This window comes from Podarcis filfolensis (assembly GCF_964270895.1).
Source record: "Podarcis filfolensis genome assembly, chromosome: 14".
NCBI classification, from domain to species: Eukaryota; Metazoa; Chordata; class Lepidosauria; order Squamata; family Lacertidae; genus Podarcis; species Podarcis filfolensis.
Window position 1 is genome coordinate 37,732,786 of NC_139616.1, and position 21,044 is coordinate 37,753,829.

Here is a 21,044-nt window from a genome sequence, read left to right on the forward strand (position 1 = left end):
GAAAAACCACAAAATCATTTCAACTAATTAGACAAATTGTAGCAATATTTACACCAGCCTACCTCCAACAAGGGCTACACCAAGGTTAGGTAACTGTTGAGTTTCAGGAAGTGTTGCTTTGGCTAATGGAAATTAAATGGTAACCTCATTTTAAGAGCGTGTCAAAACCACTTCGCAATGCAAAGAGAAATGATCAAAAGGTTTCTGTCACTACGAGGAGCAGCCTGCAATTACTTGGGTGAGCACATTGCTTTGCTTTTTTTAAAAAAAAAAAAAAGTTGATTTGCTAAAATATTCTCTCATCTGGCCAGAATTCCACTGAAGTTGAACAGGGGTCTTATTTAATAGAGATGGTTCTCAATTGCCCTGTAGATGACACACGTAGCAAAAGATATATCCAATTTGCACTTGGCATGAACTACACTTCGTTGCTGCAAATGCAGGCTGAAAAATAGCTTCTATATGCAGTGAAACATTAAGGCAGATGTGTTAATGGCCATGGCTCCTTCTGAATCCTCTGATCCAGGCCAGGAACAGGAAACACATGAGGACATGGACTCAAAGTTGGGCAGGGAATGAGACTATGCAGCAGAGCTAGCTTGATGAAGCCCTCCTCTGCTCTCGGAGCTGACAAGGTGAGAGACCCAAGCCCTTCCCATCCCTTGGAGGATGAGAGGGAAAATCTTAGCTGCAGCCATCTGTGACACACTGGGAGAGACTGGGGGAAGAAGAGGTGCAATCAGCAAGAACTCCCAGAGAGATATGGTGCATCAAGAGAAGGGGAGAATCTTTCCCCCCACTCCCCAGATAAGTGCCTGTCTTCAGGTCAGGAATTGCTGAAGGCACACAACTTCTTGTGAGTAGCTGAGCCTTCTCTGCTCCTGTTTAAATACTTGGTTAGAAGGCAGGGAAACTTGTTAGAACAACTGTCCGGTCTTGGAACTCTTGATACCAATCCTGGACTAGGGCTGGGCAATTTATCGATATATCATCCACAACCCGTTTGAAGTCCATATTGGTTTCATAATGTTTGACTTAGCAATATATCATGAATCAGGATGTGTGTGTGTGTGTGTGCATCCACACTATGCAAAAATCATGATACGGGGGAAACCATGAAGCCAGCCAATGCCTCTACTTAGCTCCATCCTTATTTCAGACACTGTGGTACCTCGGGTTACATACGCTTCAGGTTACAGACTCCGCTAACTCAGAAATAATACCTCAGGTTAAGAACTTTGCTTCAGGATGAGAACAGAAATTGTGCTCTGGCGGCGCGGCAGCAGCAGGAGGCCCCATTAGCTAAAGTGGTGCTTCAGGTTAAGAACAGTTTCAGGTTAAGAACGGACCTCCGGAACGAATTAAGTACTTAACCCAAGGTACCACTGTATCACGATGTTCAGCTGGTGATATATCATGATGTTGAAAACCAGGTGTCGGCCAGCCCTATCCTGGACTGCTGAACCTTGTCTTTGTCTCTTGAACTGGTTATGCTGTTGCCATAGCTTTGCTTTGCAAGAGCACCGGGACTAGATACTGCTCTTTCCTAGCCACTAAGTCTGCACCATTGACCTGCTACAATGAAAGTTTGCTTCTTACTTCCAAATAAGCACCACTGTGGTTGGATTTTGGACAGGAGCTGGATAGTACTGGACTGAACTGCAAATATCTGGGAATGCTGCTGTTCAAGCCATGGCTCAAGGTAAGAAGTGGGTTTTTAAACTGTGCTAAAGTGGATCTGACAAGCATTTAAACAGCTGGAGGAAACAGGTGGCCTGTCAGTCTTGTGGCTCGGGCAGTTGCACTATTTGTGGAATGAGCTCGTGCTTGGCTCAAAGTGCTCCATGTCGCAGTGCCAACAACCATCTTGGCTCAAATTTGCGTTATCCCAGCAATGAAGAAATGAGCAATCAAGGACAATTAGGAATTACCTGCCTTGATGGCATCGCTCAGTCGCTGCTAGGAACGATTAGCGCAAAGTGGATCAAGCTCCAGCCTTTTCACCTCCTCCTTTGTAACAGTTATCCCAATAGGCAAATTGTTGACTATTAAGCTGATAAGGTAAGAACTTTCATCTTAAGGTACGCATAAATACTCCTGGTTGGTAGCAGAATGCTGTATCTGGGAGACTGAGATAATGCACTAGTCCTCCTATCTTTTTAATAAATAATAAAAAAAGAACTATTGAACAAATAAAGAAAGAAAACTACAATAAAATTAAAACTACTTTTTTTTTTTTTACTTCTTTTGTGAAAGCAGATTCTAGCCACAATAAAGTGAGACCTGTCTGTATCTCCGCCATCACTAACCTAAGAAGCGAAATTTCTCTCTGATAGCAAAGGAATCATCCTTGGATGTGTGTCCTGTGATGGACGATCAGCAAGAGATTTGTGGTTGTGTTTCCACAGGCAGCAAACCTCACCTCATCGCAAGTATTCACTTCTTCAGATACTGTCCCCATACAGGTGAGACCTCGGGATTGTGGTGTCAACCATTGCGGGCTGCCCAGATGGCACTGCTCCATAACACTGCCTTTTCAGTGGCAGTTCCCCATTTATGGAATGGCAACCCTGGCGAGGTGTATCCATCTTCCTCATTACTGATTCCTTTAGGAGGAATCCGAAAACAACTAGACTTTTTATTTTTGGCTCTAGCCTTGTCCAGCATCTTCTTCCTTTGGCTAAAAGGAACTACACCCCACCAGTACAGGTTATTCTCCAGCTGAGCACAGGTATAAAGAGCGCAGCAATGCAGGGAAACTATATGCTCTCCTCGAAGTTCAGAGTACGTCTGTGCCGTATGTTCTAGTTTAGAAGCTACAGAACTCAAGGTTTCATCTACCCAGGTAGCTACCTTATTGTTTTCTTTGGCAACAGTTGCTCTGATGCTGTTTACAGAAAGGAGGATGATCTTCTCGTTGGTTAATCCCAGGTACATGGCAGATGGGTGATGTATAATAATAATAATAATAATAATAATAATAATAATAATTATTATTATTATTATTATTATTATTATTATTATTATTAATTTATTTATACCCCGCCCATCTGGCTGAGTTTCCCCATCTGGCTGAGTTTATAGAAGGATTCTGTGCATTTCTGTAAGGTTCAGATTCACTCCATTTCCACTGATACAGCTCCCCTTTACTGCTCACTGCCACAAGCTCAGAATACAAGGCACCAATAGAAATAAATTTCATCCCATCCTTATCCGGCCACCACTGCAACTCCTCTCCTAAAGAGACCGGGCTTTGGACAGGTGTATTCTTCTTGTCAAGGTTTGGCTCCCTTTCTCTGCTTGTAGAGCCTCTTTCATTCTCAAATGAGGCTCCATCAAGCCACCTTCTTTCACACAAACGTAAAACAGACTCACATTCACGCAACAGCTCAGAGTCTCTCTCTAAGGGAAGAAAGAGAACTCGGGACGAGCTTAGCCTGGAAAGTGATGAGCGCCGAAAGGATGAATAACCAAAGTAATATCTTCTGAAAACATAGCATCAGCATCAGAAATGACACTTGGGTGAGCAGAATGTATGTCAGCATCCAGAAGAGACATAGGATCCTCTCCAGGAAGGTAAGATTCACTCGTCGTGTCGTCACCATCATCCCCATCTTCATCATCACGGCTCAGCAAGTTGTTGACTGCAAGATTTACATCAAGATTTGTCTGCTAGAGCTCTCTTATAATTACACTCCTAGATTTTCCTTGTAAAACAACTTGTGCCTGTGAAATGAGTTCTTCTGCAATAACAGATGCTGGAATCATTGGCTGGGGCTGACTACCCAAGAGCCCAGATCCTCTATCACATCCTGTTCGAATAACTCATGTTTGCTTCCTGGAATCTCTAGCTCCAACTGATGATCTACCAGAGGATCCTTCTTCACTTCCTCCGACACCAGAGCTCCAGCGACTCCCAAGGGTGTTGCCTGCCAGTCTGCCCAGAGTTTCAGAATCCAAAAACATCCCTGCTTATCCAGGCATTCGATGGCTGAAAGGCACTGTTTCTGGCAAAGCTGAGATGGCTGGATGAGGAAATGCTTTTGGAATGCTGTTGGGGATTTTTTAATGATTTTTTAGTATGGATTTTTTAGTATGGATGTGCCTGCAGCCCTGTGCTCCTTCAGGAGCAAGGGCAGGATATACCGTATTTTTTCGTGTATAAGACTAGGTTTTTTTCCTAAAAAATAATGTCAAAAAATAGGGGGCCTCTTATCTACTCTGGGCCATCTCCCCCCATTTTCTTAAATCTGAGTCCCCCAAAATAGGGGATGTCTTATTTATGTCTTATAAAGTATTTGGACATTTCCAGCTGTTCCTTTCTGACGGGGTATCTGTCACTCCAAATTATACCAGGAAGTTGCGCAACTAAGAGGTTTGGTTTCGATCTTACGGAAAGGTAGCATTTCTAGGGGAAATGTGAGCTTTCTCCAGAATTCAGCACCATCCAGGTCAAGGCTTAGGTGATGCAAATCAGTCGCTTCAGAAAACCCCAACCGGGAAGGAACGTTGCTTACATTAAGGGAAACTTCCGAGTAAACTTGTTTAACATCCGACTGTTGAGCACTAAAGCAAGCCCTCGTCTCCCATTGGTCACCACAGGACTTGGGCACACCTAACTTCCGATGAAGCAATTGCTCAATACCATTCTAGAACATAAAGAGATTAAAAACATATTTGCAAAGGAAGAAGGGTGGTAAATTAGGAGGATTATTTGTAAAGGGACCTTCAAGTCAGCTGTACCACACAGGGGATAAACAGCAACATAAAATCACTGCTGTCCAAAAGCAGCAATGGACTAATATTTCCCATAAGGAAAACAACATAATAAAACCATGTAAGGTCTGCCAGCCGGTGCCAACTCAGATCGGCTGTGCTGACCCAGCAGCTGGAGAGGTCCTCAGAGGAAAGAAGTCAAAAACTCTTAAGGCAATGTGGTAGACTACTGATAAAATGTCTGGCAACAACAGCGAAACAACACAAATATCACCGTGTACACTGTGATAAGCCACTTGCTTCAGTGTTATAAAATCCTGTACCATTATTTTGAGGAGGAAAGAGCAAGAGACGCACAGGCTGCGCTCACCAACCTCCCAAATCCAAGAGTTTGCAATAAAATTACTGCTTTAAAAATTAATCCTTCCCTTCCAGCGTTAAGAGAAGTACATGGAAAACATCACTTGATAATTAACCTGCTGCTTGCATTATTACCCAACCGCTCCTCCAAGACTTCAAACCACACCGGCTCTCAGATTTTAAGAACATTTCGTTATCTCTGCTTAGCCTCTGGCAAAAGGCAGGAGTTCAATTAAATAAATATATGGCATGCCAGAAGAAGGGTCCCGTGGTTATACATGTTGCTCATGCACAAAATGCAAACACAACCTTCCCAAGGAATTTTGTGTGTGAAAGGGTAATAAATCAGGGCAGAGGACATGTTACTGTAGTCAGTGTTGTGAACGGAGGACAACTTCCAGAAGGTCCCCGGTTCAATTTCTGCCATCTCCATTTAAAACAATCAGGTAGCAGGGGGTGGGAGAGGTCTCCATCTATGCTCCCTGCTTGTTGAGGAACCTTAGGGCTATATGGACAAGAAGTCAGACTTGACAGAAGATGGCTTGCTAACTGGACATAGGGATGCATCCAAAGCAGCCCTAAGGCGAGAGTTCCATCAGTGCAAGGATCTTTGCCTGCCCAACAAGACATTCTCCTCTGGAGGTTCCAGACCAGATTTGGGGATGGCACAGGGCACATGTGGGGGAAGGAGATGGGGGAATCATGGTGTGCAAGAGGAAGTTGTTCTGCTTGCATAATTGTTTAGCTGAATGGCATCAATGGGTTTGTCAGCTAATTAACTGGTGTGATTGGTCAGCTAAAGATTTTTTTAAAAAAACTCAAGACAAAACTTTGTCCAACCCAAGCAGATTGGTGAAGCTGGCAATAACCAAATAAACCAAGACTTGGGACACTACAACTATGCAGTCGGGAGAGATGCAGCAGCTGCCTTGTTCTCTGACATCTTTCCGCAGGGCCTGCAAGATGGAGCTGCTCTGCCAGGCCTGACCCCCTTCTTTCTATGGGACCCTGTATGTAAGTGGCCTCTTTGGCTATTTCTATCGGCCCGTATGGGACCAGCACGAGTGGTCGGGCCTGGTGAAATTTTAATTCCTTACTCCTACGGTTATGATTCGTGGGTTCCCACTTAATTTTATTGTGATTTTAAATGTGATTCGAATTGTATTTTAAACTAATCATTTGATTTTGTGTTTTTAACGTATTTTATATATTTGGTGTTAGCCGCCCTGAGCCCGGTCTTCTTCTTCTTCTTCTTCTTCTTCTTCTTCTTCTTCTTCTTCTTCTTCTTCTTCTTCTTCTTCTTCTTCCTCTTCTGTAAGGTTGGTTAAGATAGCTGTTTCCTTTCTACTTCAAGTGGTTGTTTCGTCTTTCATGGTGAAACTGACAACCACCTTCCTCCTGACAAAAGGAACTAGAGGCCTCAGGGCTACAGACATGAGAGCTACCGGCACAGCAGTTGCTGTGTCGGGCTAGGAGTTGGGAGTCCAGGATTCAAATCTCTACCTGGCCATGAAGCTCCTAGGGCAACCTTGGAACAGTCACCATCTCTCTCAGCCTAACCCACCTCACAGGGTTGTCGCAAGGGACAAAAGGGGAAGGGGGAGAAAAATGTATGCCGCCTTGAGCTCCTCAAAGTAAAGGTGGGAATAGAAATGCAATAAATAGCCATATATTTCAATTTAGAAGTCTTGCTTACGCCTCTAGCAAACAAATGTCTCTGAAACATCCAGGGTTTGTTCCCCAGTTTCCCAATTAATAGTAGTATCAAGGATTAGCATCCCGTATGGCTAAGCATTGAACCTACCCCAACTAGAAACACGTTTCATCTAGATCTCAGGCTGATGTTCTCTCTCCTTTTCCAGCAAAGTTTTTTAAAAACAAATATTTGCCACCAAACGTATCTTTCCTTGTAATGTGAAAATCCAAATCCCAATAATCTGATTTATTCTGAGCCATTCCCTGCAATTACATTAAATCCTAAAATGCACAATGTTCTAAGGTCTATTTATCAGGCCCTTTTCTTTGGACAACGCAGGAAGGTAAAGAAGATTACTCACAACTAACATATTAATTATGATGGAGCAGGGCTGAAATTGAAAATCTCTGTGAGCCACACAATTCTAGTATCCCTGATGAATACAGCTTTTGCCAGAATGTCAGGGAAATGGCTCCTGGCAAACTTCCAAGTGTAAAAAAGACTGAATTCCACTGCCCCATCTGTCCATATCCAAGTTACTTCAAAAGACAAATTTAAGAACTAAACTAAGGACACAATAAGATATTTTAGACATAGAAGATCTCATCTCCAGCAATAAAATGGAAGGAAATTAGTGGATCAATTTTGGTTTATTCCAGCATTCCTCGTCATTTGCAACAACAAAGAGAAAGAGGTTTTTAAGACAAAGCACTACCAACATCTGACACATCAGCATAAATTAAGGGCAAAGTGACCCTGAAATTTCCCATGTTATATACCACATTTTTCTGTGTATAAGACACCCCCATGTATAAGACGCCCCCTGTTTTGGGGGACTCCAAATTAAGAAAACACCCCTCAACACTACCTGTGTATAAGACGAGCCCCAATTTTAAACCTAATTTTTTGGTAAAAACAACAACCTAGTCTTATACGGCAATTATCCTTTTCGTTGGACTCGACAGTTTTCACACAGCTGATAGTGGCACAACTACAACAAGTTCCTTAGCCCTGTGTTATGCAGGGTATTTTGAAAGGGGAACGGAGGAAAACAGAGCTTTAAATTAACTATTTTGTTCCCGACGGTGCTTGTTCCCTCAGCCTGAAAAGCGAGATGAGCACCACACCCCACAGTTGCCTTTGACTGGACTTAACCGTCCTGGGGCCCATTTCCTTTTCTTTAATTTTTAACCATCTTAATGTTTTGAAGCAAAAAGAGGGAGTGAGGGAGGGACAGACAGAGGGAGAATTGAGGGACCCTCTTGTAATGGCTTTAGGGGTTGCTTGTGCGTAAGTTACCGCTGCTCTGGGCTAGGTTGCCTGATTAAACCGTTTCTCTGTGGACAGCCATCCCCTCCGTGGCTGTTCAGTCGCTGGCAGAATCCGTCAGTGGGCGTTTCTTGAACCTCTTCCAACAAAGAAGTTCTTTGACGCCAAGTTGCCGCCTACTTTCCCTGCGCGGAAGTCTTCTGCGCAGGGTGGGTGTGGGCAGCGGAGGACCTGTGCTCTCCTCGCTGGTCTCCTGCAAAGAGTCCTGGAGCCTCCTCTCTGCTTCCCCCATTGGCCCCCCTCTATCCCTGGTGTTGCGCTGATTTTCTTCCACCTGCCTCTCTCCCTGCTTGGCCCCTCTCCAGCATCGCTGTGGAGCCTCGCCTCCTCCTCTAGTCCCGATGGCAGTTCCCTGACACCTCTAATGCAGGGTTTCTCAAACTTTGGTCTCCAGCTGTTTTTGGACTACAACTGCCATAATCCACAGCTAGCAGGACCAGTGGTCAAGGATGATGGGAACTGTAGTCCGAAAACAGCCAGAGACCCAAGTTTGAGAACCTCTGCTCTAATGCTCACTTAGAAAAAGTAGAGCAGACTACTGGCAAAGACCTTAACAGGTCTGTACACTAGTTGCTGAAAACAGGCAGAGTGCTGTTGTGCTTAGGTTTCGCTTGTGCGCTTTCCATAGACATCTTGGTCACTGTGAGAACAGGATGCTGGACTAGGTTTGCCCTTATTCTGATCCAGCAGGAAAGTATTCTTTCTCACAATCCCATCTCCTTGGCACACATCTATCTGCTTCTATAAAACTGAAAAGTATCACTCTCCATTTAAAAACACACTCTCTCTCTCTCTCTCTCTCTCTCTCTCTCTGGAGTTGCCTGCGTATGACTTGAGAATTATACTTTGATTCCTTAAGCCTGGCACTTTCACAGTTTAAAGAAGCTGTATCCTCTGTGTTCAAAGGAAGGGAATCTCTAAGTATTTGATATTCAGGTTATGTATATTCATAAGAAATGCTTATAATGGATTAAATAGGCATAGCTAAACAATTAAACTGAAAATTTAAAATGTAATTGCAGTCTTAGAAAGTTTTTTCGTCCACGTGCTGCAGAACCAGTTTAATTCAGCAATGAACTCATTCTTTGAACATATATTGTGGGGGGTTTTTATTACCAAATAAATTAAAAAGGCTTCAAGTGAAGATAACTGTTAGCTTTATTATGATGATTTGACATCCACCAAATGATAATATTAGTTCTGAGCTGTTGTGCCTAAAGGAATTATTAAGTCTCTTTTTTTAAAAAAAAAGTCATTTGAGTGACACCTAAGTAAAATTGAATAAATCTCTCAGTTTGTTTTTATTTAGGTCAAAGATGAACTGCGGTGCGGCAGCTAGCTAGCATGGTGGGCTCAGAAGTGGGAACTGGAGGCTCAAATCCCTGCTTAGCTCTGAAACCTGAACATCCCTCTATTTACCTCAGAAATGTTTTGTGAACCTTTATTTGAGCAACTGCAAAAGATTGAAGCCTTTAATGCCAGTACCAGGGGGATCTTATATTCTTTGTTTATTCGTGTATTTATTATTTCAGTTTGTATGTCGCTTTCCCACATAACTGTGCCCACAGCGGCTCCCATAACAACAGAAAATATAAATCAGTATTACAGTAACAACCCAAACACTGATTCATTTCAAAACATCGTGGTCTGCATTCAATAAAGTTTTACCCAAGAGCAGACCCACTGGAATTAATGGACATGACTAACTCAGGCCCATTAAGTTCAAGGGGTCTACTTGGATGCAACCCTCTGGGCAGGACTGGTGTCAGATTCAGCCCAATATGACAATCCAAATAAATAGTTCATCTTAATGATATAGATATTATAACAAATTCATTATAATATAATAATAATAATTTATTATTTATACCCCGCCCATCTGGCTGTTTCCCCAGCCACTCTGGGCGGCTTCCAACAAAAGATAAAAAATACATTAAAACATCAATCATTAAAAACTTCCCTAAACAGGGCTGCCTTCAGATGTCTTCTAAACATTAGATAGTTGTTTATTTCTTTGACATCTGATGGGAGGGCACTCCACACGACGGTCGCCACTACCGAGAAGGCCCTCTGCCTGGTTCCCTGTAACTTTCCTTCTCACAGTGAGGGAACCGCCAGAAGGCCCTCGGCGCTGGACCTCAGCGTCTGGGCTGAACAATGGGGGTGGAGGTGCTCCTTCAAGTATACTGGGCCAGGGCCATTTAGGGCTTTAAAAGTCAGCACCAACACTTTGAATTGTGCTCGGAAACATACAGTAAACCATCAAACGGCATCCGTTCGCCAAAATACAGTATATAAATCTGAAGCGGACTGGTTAAAGATTTCCAATGCAATCGGATATAAGCAGCACCCAGAACTAATAAGTACAGTGGACGCTCGGGTTGCGAATGTGATCTGTGTGGGAAACACATCCGCAACCCGCAGCGCCGCGTCTGCGCAGGTTGTGATTCGGCGCTTCTGCACATGCGCAAAGCGTGATTTAGTGCTTCTGCACATGCCGAAACCCAGAAGTAACCCGTTCCGGAACTTCCGGGTTCAGCACGGTGCGCAACCCGAAATCGGGCAACCCGAAGCGTCTGTAACCCGAGGTATGACTGTACATAACTTTTTCCAACAGAGCTTATAAAATAAAGGACACACAGTTCCTAGAAGCTTTATCATATGCTAAAAAAGCGTCTCTCTTTAGGTGTATCCTCAGGCTTGAACATGCCTTGAGGGATCTTTGACTACTTCTCTCTCTTATGAAGAGACCCACGGTATACTGTGGTACCTCGGGTTACAGACTCCACTAACCCAGAAATAGTACCTCGGGTTAAGAACTTTGCTACAGGATGAGAACATAAATCGTGCTCTGGCGGTGCAGCAGGAGGAGGCCCCATTAGCTAAAGTGGTGCTTCAGGTTAAGAACAGTTTCAGGTTAAGAACGGACCTCTGAAACGAATAAAGTACGTAACCAGAGGTACCACTGTACTACAAACACAAGAGGCCCAGAGGATGGCAGCACAAGAACAGGCCTTTTTTGTGGTGGCTCCCCATTTGTGAATGTTCTCCCCAGGGAGGTTTGTCTAATGCCTTCACTGCATTTCTTTAAACACCATGTGAAGACATTCCTCTTTTCCTAGGTCTTTGACTAATTAAACAATCTATGGCCTTTTAAACTGGAGGGTATTGTTTTGTTTGTTGTTACGTTATGTCTTTTTGTGTTTTTATACTGTAAAACCGCCCTGTGGTCCTTGGATGAAGGGCAGCGTATAAATTCGATACAATAAAAATAGAATAAACCTGCTCTGGAAAGCCTTCCCCATGTCAGAAATGGCTTGCCAGATGGCACTGGGAGCTACAACCCAAATACCCCTAAGCCCCAAAACCTATTTAGGCACAGAATCATAGAGTTGGAAGGGATCCTGAGCATCATCTAGTCCATGGGTAGGCAAACTAAGGCCCAGGGGCCGGATGTGATGCAATTGCCTTCTCAATCTGGCCCACGGACGGTCCGGGAATCAGCGTGTTTTTACATGAGTAGAATGTGTCCTTTTATTTAAAATGCATCTCTGGGTTATTTGTGGGGCATAGGAATTCATTCATTATTATTATTTTTTTAAATATAATCCGGCTCCCCACAAGGTCTGAGGGACAGTGGACTGGCCCCCTGCTGAAAAAGTTTTATGACCCCCTGATCTAGTCCAACCCCCTGCAAATGCAGGAATATGTAGCTGTCCCTTACGGGGATTGAACGTGCAACCTTGGCCTTATAAGCACCATGCTCCAACCAAGCGAGCTGCAGAACTGCTTTTGCAGTTCTCTAAAACCCAGCCAATGGCCTGGTTCACATGTAAATACTAAGTCAAACATTGTGATTCCCAAGTGCCTGGCGACCCACTGTCTGTTGAGTGCATGGAAAGCAACGCGCAAGGGAAGGTGATAGGTAGGCGGGACAACCCATCTGCCCATCATCTAACATCATAATGACAAGCAGGACAGAGCATGGGAGAGGAAGTCTAGAGTGGCAGAGGCTGTAAAAAGCCTGTCCGCTCTCAGCCGTTGCTGGATCAAGTGGCTTGCTCAGAGCTATCCGGGGTCCTGAAACCTCTGGCCAGCCTTGCAGCCTTCTTCCTAGAACCTGGCCTCAGACCAGAACATGCCTTGCTGTTCAGCACCGAGATCAACATTTTTTGGCTTGTGCATTAAGGCCAGCCAAAAATGGTGGACCCTTCTATAGCACTTCCATAGCAGCAGCATGCATAAATAGATAGATAGATGGATGGATGGATAGATAGATAGATATGCATATTTGTAGTAATACAGCTCTTTCCTTACATAAATCAGCCTCCAACAAAACATCCTTTTTGGAATCATATGTATTATAAAACATATGCAGCTCAAATTTATTCTTAGTATCAGTGATGGAAATGTAACCCACAGCTGATGAAAGACAACCAGAAGGCATGGCGCAGAGCCGTTCATTTTTAGAAACTATCGTTCTATCACCACCCCCTTTTTTCTTGTGTAAAACCTGACCAACCCACACAGTTTCTATTCCTATCACTCCTTCATTTACATAATTGTAACACAGAAGAATATAGCTAGCCAAGGTTCTTTCCTCTCCCCTCCCCTCCCCTCCCCTCCCCCCCAGTAATTACACTAAGTCAGTATCTAATGAAGGATAATTTTTTGTATTTTAAGCAGCTTTAAAAGATCGTTTTCATGAATATTTTTAAATACAAATCAGTACACCAAAAAACAACCGCATAGTGCTTCAAAACATTTATCTAATGAAGCACTAAGTCAAAGCCATGCAGGGACAGGAGAGTCAAGTCACTTGATGCAATCTCTTGATCAGGGATAGCCAACTTGCAGCCCTCCAGATGTTGTTGGACTACAACTCCCATCATCACTAACCTAATCGGGGTTATGCTGGCTGGGGATGATGGGACCTGTAGTCCAACATCTGGAGGGCACCACATTGACTTCCTGTGCTCTTGACTTCAGCCTGTCTTTCTCACATTTATCAGTATATATATATTTACCACCCATAGGCTGAAATCCTAGGAATGATTTAATGCGTTGTGCTGAGAATGGCTTACTTTCAACAAACTGAATGACTTTGTTAGCTCTGGTATGTGCTTTCACTCATTAATCATGTAGCGTGCTTGTAGCCGCTATTAAGAAGGCATTTTTCTGGTCAAGTTAGTCAATAGATGTGGTCATTCTGCTGTTGCAAGGCAGTTTCTGGCCAGTCTTAGCCTCTGGAAGTATAAGGTAAAGGGACCCCTGACCATTAGGTCCAGTCGTGACCAACTCTGGGGTTGCGTTGCTCATCTCGCTTTATTGGCTGAGGGAGCCGGCGTACAGCTTCCGGATCATGTGGCCAGCATGACTAAGCAGCTTCTGGCGAACCAGAGCAGTGCACGGAAACGCCGTTTACCTTCCCGCCGGAGCGGTACCTATTAATCTACTTGCACTTTGATGTGCTTTCGAACTGCTAGATTGGCAGGAGCAGGGACTGAGCAATGGGAGCTCACCCCGTCACGGGGATTCGAACCGCCAACCTTCTGATCAGCAAGTCCTAGGCTCTGTGGTTTAACCCACAGCACCACCCGTGTCCCTATATATTATACTGGAAGTATAAGTTGCATGAAAATGCTTGCTATTTCTAAGTAAGATTCTCACAGACCAAGCCTCAGCCTTGAAGAGCTTACTGTTCTAGTAGGCTAAGGGGTTATTCAGCCTTAACATAGGAAGACACACAAAACCATCCATCACCTTGCTGCAGCTAAGCAGTTCTGAATATAGTACTGCGATGGAAGACCACTTTAGGTTCCATGACGGAAGACGGCAAGTGTGGTGCAGCAGTTTGAGTGTGGGTCTAGGACATGGGTAGGCAAACTAAGGCCCAGGGGCCGGATCCAGCCCAATCGCCTTCTAAATCCGGCCCACGGACAGTCCAGGAATCAGTGTGTTTTTACATGAGCAGAATGTGCCCTTTTATTTAAAATGCATCTCTGGGTTATTTGTGGGGCACAGGAATTCGTTCATTTTTATTTTTCCCCCAAAATATAGTCCAGCCCCCCACAAGGTCTGAGGGACAGTGGACCAGCCCCCTGCTGAAAAAGTTTGCTGACCCCTGGTCTAGGATCTGGGAGCCCAGGGTTCAAATTCCCACTCAGCCACGAAGCTCACTGGGTTATCTTGGGCCAGTCCCTGCTTCTCAGCCTCACTGCCTCTCAACAGGGTTGTTGTGGGGGTTAATTGAGGAGCAGGAAAATACTGAACACCACCGTGACCTCCTTGGATAAAAGATGGAATACAAATGCTAAAAGGAAGTAAGAAAGGTGGTGAGATAAATATAAGAAAATTAAAAATGTCTTTACTTGGAATTAAGCGTAGCCAATTTCTTATCCTTTCGATCCCAAATTCAGCATGGGCCATTCTCAGATTTACACATCGTACACTGCCAAATTTCAAACCAGCCTGATGAATTATTTTCTAACCATAGGCAGTAGAACCTATTCCTCACACCTCAATTTCTCATTATAACAGCAGAATGTGATTCAGCCAACTCACGCTTAATGCAGGGCTATAAATGTGGCTGTATAATAATAAATTATGTGAGAGACTAATGATGGAAATACATAAACTGCTGAAACATTTTATCCTCTAATCTTTAAACTTTCAGTCAAAAAAAAAAAACAAATATGATTTTTCAGGAAAAAGTGTTTATTGTAGGAAGTTTGCGGGGGCTATGGGAGCATAGATGAGTGCACTTACAAGGAAAATTCATGAATAGAATTTATGTCTACGTATTTCTTGTTAAAAAATCAGGCTATGATACTTGCAAGAAGAATCACATAGCTATATTGATTTAAATTGTTTTACAAACAGGAATTAAGTTACTTAATTCCTCCAGGAGCTTAGAAAACCCTCAATCCATAAGTGCTCAAGCTGTGAATACCAATGGAAAACTTATTTCCGCAGTTTAAAGCACTAGAAAAGTACTAAAAGGCTTTTTACCGCCTGTCAAGAGATTTAATTTTCTCCAACGAAAGTGCCTGTGTGTGTGCGCGCGTTTAAAAAGTACTAGTTCTCTCTTTTCAGCCAGTCATTCTATACAGCAAAAGAACCCAGCCCTCACTTCCAGTCAATTTACTTCCAGAATAAAAATAAACCTGAGGAGTGGGAAGAACACATTTTACTGAAAATCAAAATGTGTTGAGGGGACAGATTTTACTGGGCCGAAACCCAACTCACAGCTAACTTGTCCCAAGTCAATGAGATATTTTAAAAAACAAAAACAAATTTACCGTATTGTTTGCTCTATAAGACTCACTTTTTCCCTCCTAAAAAGTAAGGGGAAATGTGTGTGCGTCTTATGGAGTGAATGCAGGCTGCGCAGTTATCCCAGAAGCCAGAACAGCAAGAGGGATTGCTGCTTTCACTGCGCAGCTATCCCTCTTGCTATTCTGGCTTCTGAGATTCAGAATATTTTTTTTCTTGTTTTCCTCCTCAAAAAACTAGGTGCGTCTTGTGGTCTGGTGCGTCTTATAGAGAGAAAAATACGGTACTCTGGATCCAACCCAACAGCCTGAAAGAAGACACTTCTATGCTGGTTTCCACGGCTAGGGCTCTTAATAGCTACTGGACGTAATGGCTTTGTCCTACCACCACTGTCGGAGGCCGTATGAAGGGTTGCTGGGAATCCTACGTGTGGGAAGTGCTTTTGTACCCAGGTCCTGTTTGCAGGCCTCCAATAGGCATCTTCAGCATTGATTTGCCCATGCTCTAAGATCAGGAGACAAGGTCCTCCTGGTGCTCCTCTCCCCAGTATGAGGCATGAAGTGTGCAGCTCTGGGGGAAACCTTATCCCCATCCTCATCTTTCCTCAATGAGAGGCATCTCAACACATCTTCCTATAATGTCAGGTGACTTAGCTGAGACATGGTTTTTCTGGCATGCTTCACCGAAAACATTCCACAGCTGGGGAGCTACAACCAAAAATGGTCCTCTCCCTTCCTGCCAGCCTCTGAACCTCCCTCAGAGGAACTCCATGAGAAGGGCCTCAGATGAATGCTGAAGGACAGGGGTCAGCAAACTTTTTAAGCAGGGGGCCAGTCCACTGTCCCTCAGACCTTGTGGGGGGCCGGATTATATTTTTTTTGGGGGGATGAATGAATTCCTATGCCCCACAAATAACCCAGAGATGCATTTTAAATAAAAGGACACATTCTACTCATGTAAAAACATGCTGATTCCTGGACCATCTGCAGGGCAGATTTAGAAGGTGATTGGGCCAGATCCGGCCCCTGGGCCTTAGTTGCTGAAGGATTTGTGTAGGTTCCCATCAGCACTCTGAAACTCTCGAGTAACATGTTCTGATCTTCTGGCCCCAGCCAAAAACCTGGGTGGCCACTTCTAAGATTGGATCTAGAGTTGAGAGAGCAAAAATCTGTTCACCCAATGGGGCTTTTCTGTCCCCTTCTCTTCACTGCAGTCTTGAATCCTCCAAAAAGACTCTCCAGAGAGTCAGGGGTTCCTCATGAATGTGGAATGTGTCAGAAAAGGCTGCCCGAAGGGGGATGAAAAAATCAGAAAAAGTGGAATGGAAGGACGTTGTACAAATCAAACTCCACCCAGTGGAGGGGATGGTAAAAAAATGTACAATTGTGCCAGTGTGGGTCACTAAATCTGCATCCAGCCTACAGTACCTAAACAAACACTAACGCAGGCTGTGCATTAGCCCAGAACTGAGGATACAGCCACAATGCTCTGTAAATCTTAAATAGTTTCCAAGCGATCACAAAGGAGTGTTTAAAAGAAAGGAGGGGGGCACAAAAAGGGAATGAGCTTTAAAGGAATCATTCCTCAACTTTGCCCTAGAAACAGAAACCTCTTAAGGCAGAAGCAGGACTTATTGTCATCCGTTGGAGAAAGGGCCTTGGTTCCTTTATGGATCTAAAAGAAACACCAACCACAATCGCCACATAAATAATACAGAGACAAAAGCAAGCTGTCTTATCACCCCTGCACAACATGCACAGAACCGGCAAGCATAAGCCATCAATTGCTCTTTTGTCAAGACTTACCGAAAAATAGTAGAACGATAATAGCCTCCCTTGTCGTGTGAAATTACAGGATTAAAATGTTCCATACTAACCAATGGGGAGCATCTTGTATTTTTCAAAACTGTATTTTGGCAATGATTCATTAGCAATGCATTTCGTACCAGCAAACAGAAGCACTGTCAATAATGCCACAAGCGGCTGTTTTCCCCCACACTCACCTTCCACAGTCTGACCTTCTCTTTTCAGCATCTGGACAGCTCCTACATACTTCTTCAGCTGTACTTTCAGCACCTCGTTTTCTCTGCAAATACAAGAACAGCAACAAATAATATTGCTCTTCTTCTTCTTTAAAGGTGGGGAACAGGTAAGTACTCTGGAGCAAGTTATAAAATAAATAGCGAACACGGGGATCCAATACCTGATATAGTAGAACTGTGACCATGGCCATAAAACTCCAATTCATGTGACTGGATGGATGTTGCAGCAGCTAAGAGGCAGCTGTGCAAATCAACCGATAAAACTGCCCTATGCCAAAGTTCATCTAAACCAGCAAAGTCTGCTCCACCAATAGTCAAGATGGTGCCCTTCAGATGCTGCTGGACTAAAACTCCCATCAGTCCCAGCCAACATGGTCAATGGTCAAGGACCATGGGAGTTGTGTTCCAGCAACATCTGGAGGGTACCATGCTGGCGAGCCCTTTCTCTGCACTAATTGATGGTGGCTTTAGAGACATGCAAGTGCAAAGAGATGGGGAGTTGATTCCCTGTATTGTTAGTAGTGGATTAATTATGTATTACTGCATTTATATTCTGCTTTGCCTCCAAGGAGCTCCAAGTAGCATGCACAGTTTCATCCTCACAACAGCCCTGTGAGGTAGGTTAGGGTGAGAGAGCGCGACTGGGCCCAAGGCCACCCAGTGAGCCTCATGGATTTGAACCCCGCTCTCCCAGGTCCTAGTCCAACACCCTAACCACTACACCACACAATATTTGTGTTTGCGTGCCACTGTGGGTGAGATTACAGATTAAAGGAAGATACATGAGTAAGAGGAAAAGCAACAACATTCCATAACCAGGGTGATATGGATGCTGGGATTCTCTACAGTGCAGGGTTTGATACTAGGTGTATATTTAAGGGGGGGAAACGCAGCCCTCCTTAATCAGCACAAAAGTCCATCACCTCCTTTCCAAAGTGGACAATCAGAACTTGTCACACCTTGAAAACCCATGGTGGTGATTATTATCAGTGTCCAAGAAACAAGCAGCTTTGTTTAGCATGGACGAACAACAACTGTTCATTCCATTTGCAAGGCTGAACTAGCTGTTGTTCTTTTGAACAGTGCTAGTTACATCAAGGGAACATTTTCTGAACTTGGGGAATGATTGCTACATAAAAGTGACATTACAAAGGAGCCTTCAGGAGAAATCTCCTAAGAATTCACTGGGAAATGACTTGGCCAGTATATTTTCTTTAATAATTACAGAGCTGTCAAGTCAGATTTCTGGTCAGTGCAACTTTGCTTAATTCAGCCTCCTCCAGAACTGTACAAATTCCTGTGTGGCCACGGAGTATACATTACACAACGATGAAATTTTAATGCAGATCCCGAAGGCATTTTATGCTGTATATTACTCTTACTGCTTCCGCGTGCAGAATCCAAACACCAAGCATCAGACTTGATCTTTACAGAACGGGAGCAACTCTGCTAAAATTATCACTTGAATCTGAACGAGAGAGAAAACAATTTAACTAAACTCACCAAGTTTTAGCCTTTAAAGAATGAGAGAGAAGGGTTAACGGGAAGATTATAGCTTTCCGTTTATTGCAGTTCTGAGAAATGTAATGAAACAAAGTTATTGTAATTCTGAAAAGCTCAATAAAACAAAGTTATAATCTACCCATGAAAAATATATTTACATTTTAATTGCTTTTACTGCTTTTAACTTTATGTGCTTTATAGTGACCACAGACTTTGTGATGCCTAATAATCTACAGACACTTTGGGGGAGGGGGAATCATAGTGCCAAAAAATGACTACAGATTTAAAGTACATCGTGTTGGCTTCATTTTTCCCTTGCATGTCTTGGTCAGGAACTCGTGATTCTTAGTCCCAGATATGGAAGGTTCAAAAGCATAAAGCTAGAGTTTGCCAGATGCAATTGGAACTGATGGATCACCAACTTATGACATATTGAGCTAGAAAATAAAATAAAATCTATCTAACATAAACTTTTGTTTTTTACTAGAGTAGCATAACATAAGTTGGCAATGGATGGCTTACAAATAAGAAGGATTTTCAGCCTCATCCTAAAATAATGAGTTGGGGGGAGGGAGAGTAGTTTTTATTCTAAACAATCCCTCTCAAATAGGGTTTTCTAACTGGACACAGAACCCAAAAGTTAGATACATCTTTGCAACTACTCAATGGTGAAGTAAATTTTATTTCGCAGAATATGCATATGCCCTTAATAATATTCAAAATTACTTTTATGAAAGTTTGAATGAGGCAACAAATTTGCATTAGGATAAAGAAATTGCTGTTCCACTAATTTCAGTGTTTCTAGGGACTTCCCCTGCATGTGAAGACAGGCTCTGGCAGATGGAGTGGACGAGACCAACAGTGAGTCCCATGGGAAAGAAGACAATTTCTGCACGTGCTGTAGAAGAAAGTGAGAGGCAGGTGGGGATCGTCAACCTGGGAAGGTTGCCCATCTAGGAAAAAGGAAACTCTGATCCTCAACGTCCACTGCCTTGTGGGATATCTTCAGGAGAAGAAAAGGCTAAAGAGTAAGCCCTACACAAATCCAGAGTGCAGTCCCTAAGGCAGTTGGATGGCGCCTTGCATGCCTCATTCCATCAGCTCCTGCAGTCAAGCTGGTCCCAAACCTTTTGCTCTGCTTTCCTTTGGACCACATCAGTGAGGCTGAGAGAGCGGTCTTGTCTTCTGGGCAGGTCAGAACACACTGCCCAGACTTGCAACCTGGGAAGGTCACCACAGTGCTGTCAAAGCAGCGGTCTGACTTCACCCTTGGAGGCGCACTCCATTGTCCCTCGAGATAGATGGATGCCAACAACAGGAATTCTGGACACAGCTGGATACAGTACTTTGTCGTTTAAAAATTACTTTGCACCTATCCTGCTTTGAATTAGTTAGATACATTTCATCTCTCCCCCCCCCCCACTTATTGAAAACTCTCTGGCAATATTTCAAGATGTCAATTACAGGTCTTCCCATGCCAATATAAAAACAATGGGTTGCAGCTATCAATAGCCATGCTCAGAGTAAACCTACTGAAATTAGTAAGCATGCCTAACTTAGGTATATTAATTTCAGTGGGACTACTCCGAGAAAAACTTGATTGGTTACAATCTTACATAAAATATCCTGTTTCTACATTTGGGAAGGATTGGAGCTCAAGGATGAAATTCATGCTTTACAAGTGTCAGAATTCATGTTATGTAATTTAGCTGCTATTCAGCTAACCCTAAGTAAATTATTTAGCACCCTAAATGCTTAATGAAATGTTTTAATAAATTTCAGGCACTTGCATTTTACTGCCAGGTTTGGAAAGGAAACTTTTGCACACATACACACACTACGTTTTTCAGATGTTTGCTCAGTGGAACATGTTATTGCTGTATGCCATCCTGGAAACAAATTTGCTCTTTCTGTATGCGGAAGGGAGGGAACGCAGACTTTTGACAAATCAAAGTTCAACCATTGAACAAAGCTTTTAATTGAAATAGATTTGAAGTAGCATAGCTGCAAAGTTATAAAGGGCTAAAGAACTACAAGCCAGTTCAGATATTAATATTCCTCCTCTGGTAAACTATGGTTTATCAACCTGTGAAGAGTACCATGGCCACTCCCATGTTGCTCCCC

General features: G+C 43.4%; 1 protein-coding gene across 8 annotated transcripts in view; it reads right to left on the minus strand.

Annotated features, from left to right (window-relative positions):
• Window positions 1–21,044, minus strand: part of SNX29 (sorting nexin 29) — a 213,430-nt gene that overhangs the window by 148,003 nt on the left and 44,383 nt on the right. For all 8 annotated transcript variants that reach the window (XM_083585054.1, XM_083585060.1, XM_083585057.1 and 5 more), the window contains one exon: window positions 17,379–17,461. In XM_083585054.1, coding sequence (XP_083441180.1) covers window positions 17,379–17,461 — 83 coding nt within the window. The remainder of the gene's footprint in view (window positions 1–17,378; window positions 17,462–21,044) is intronic.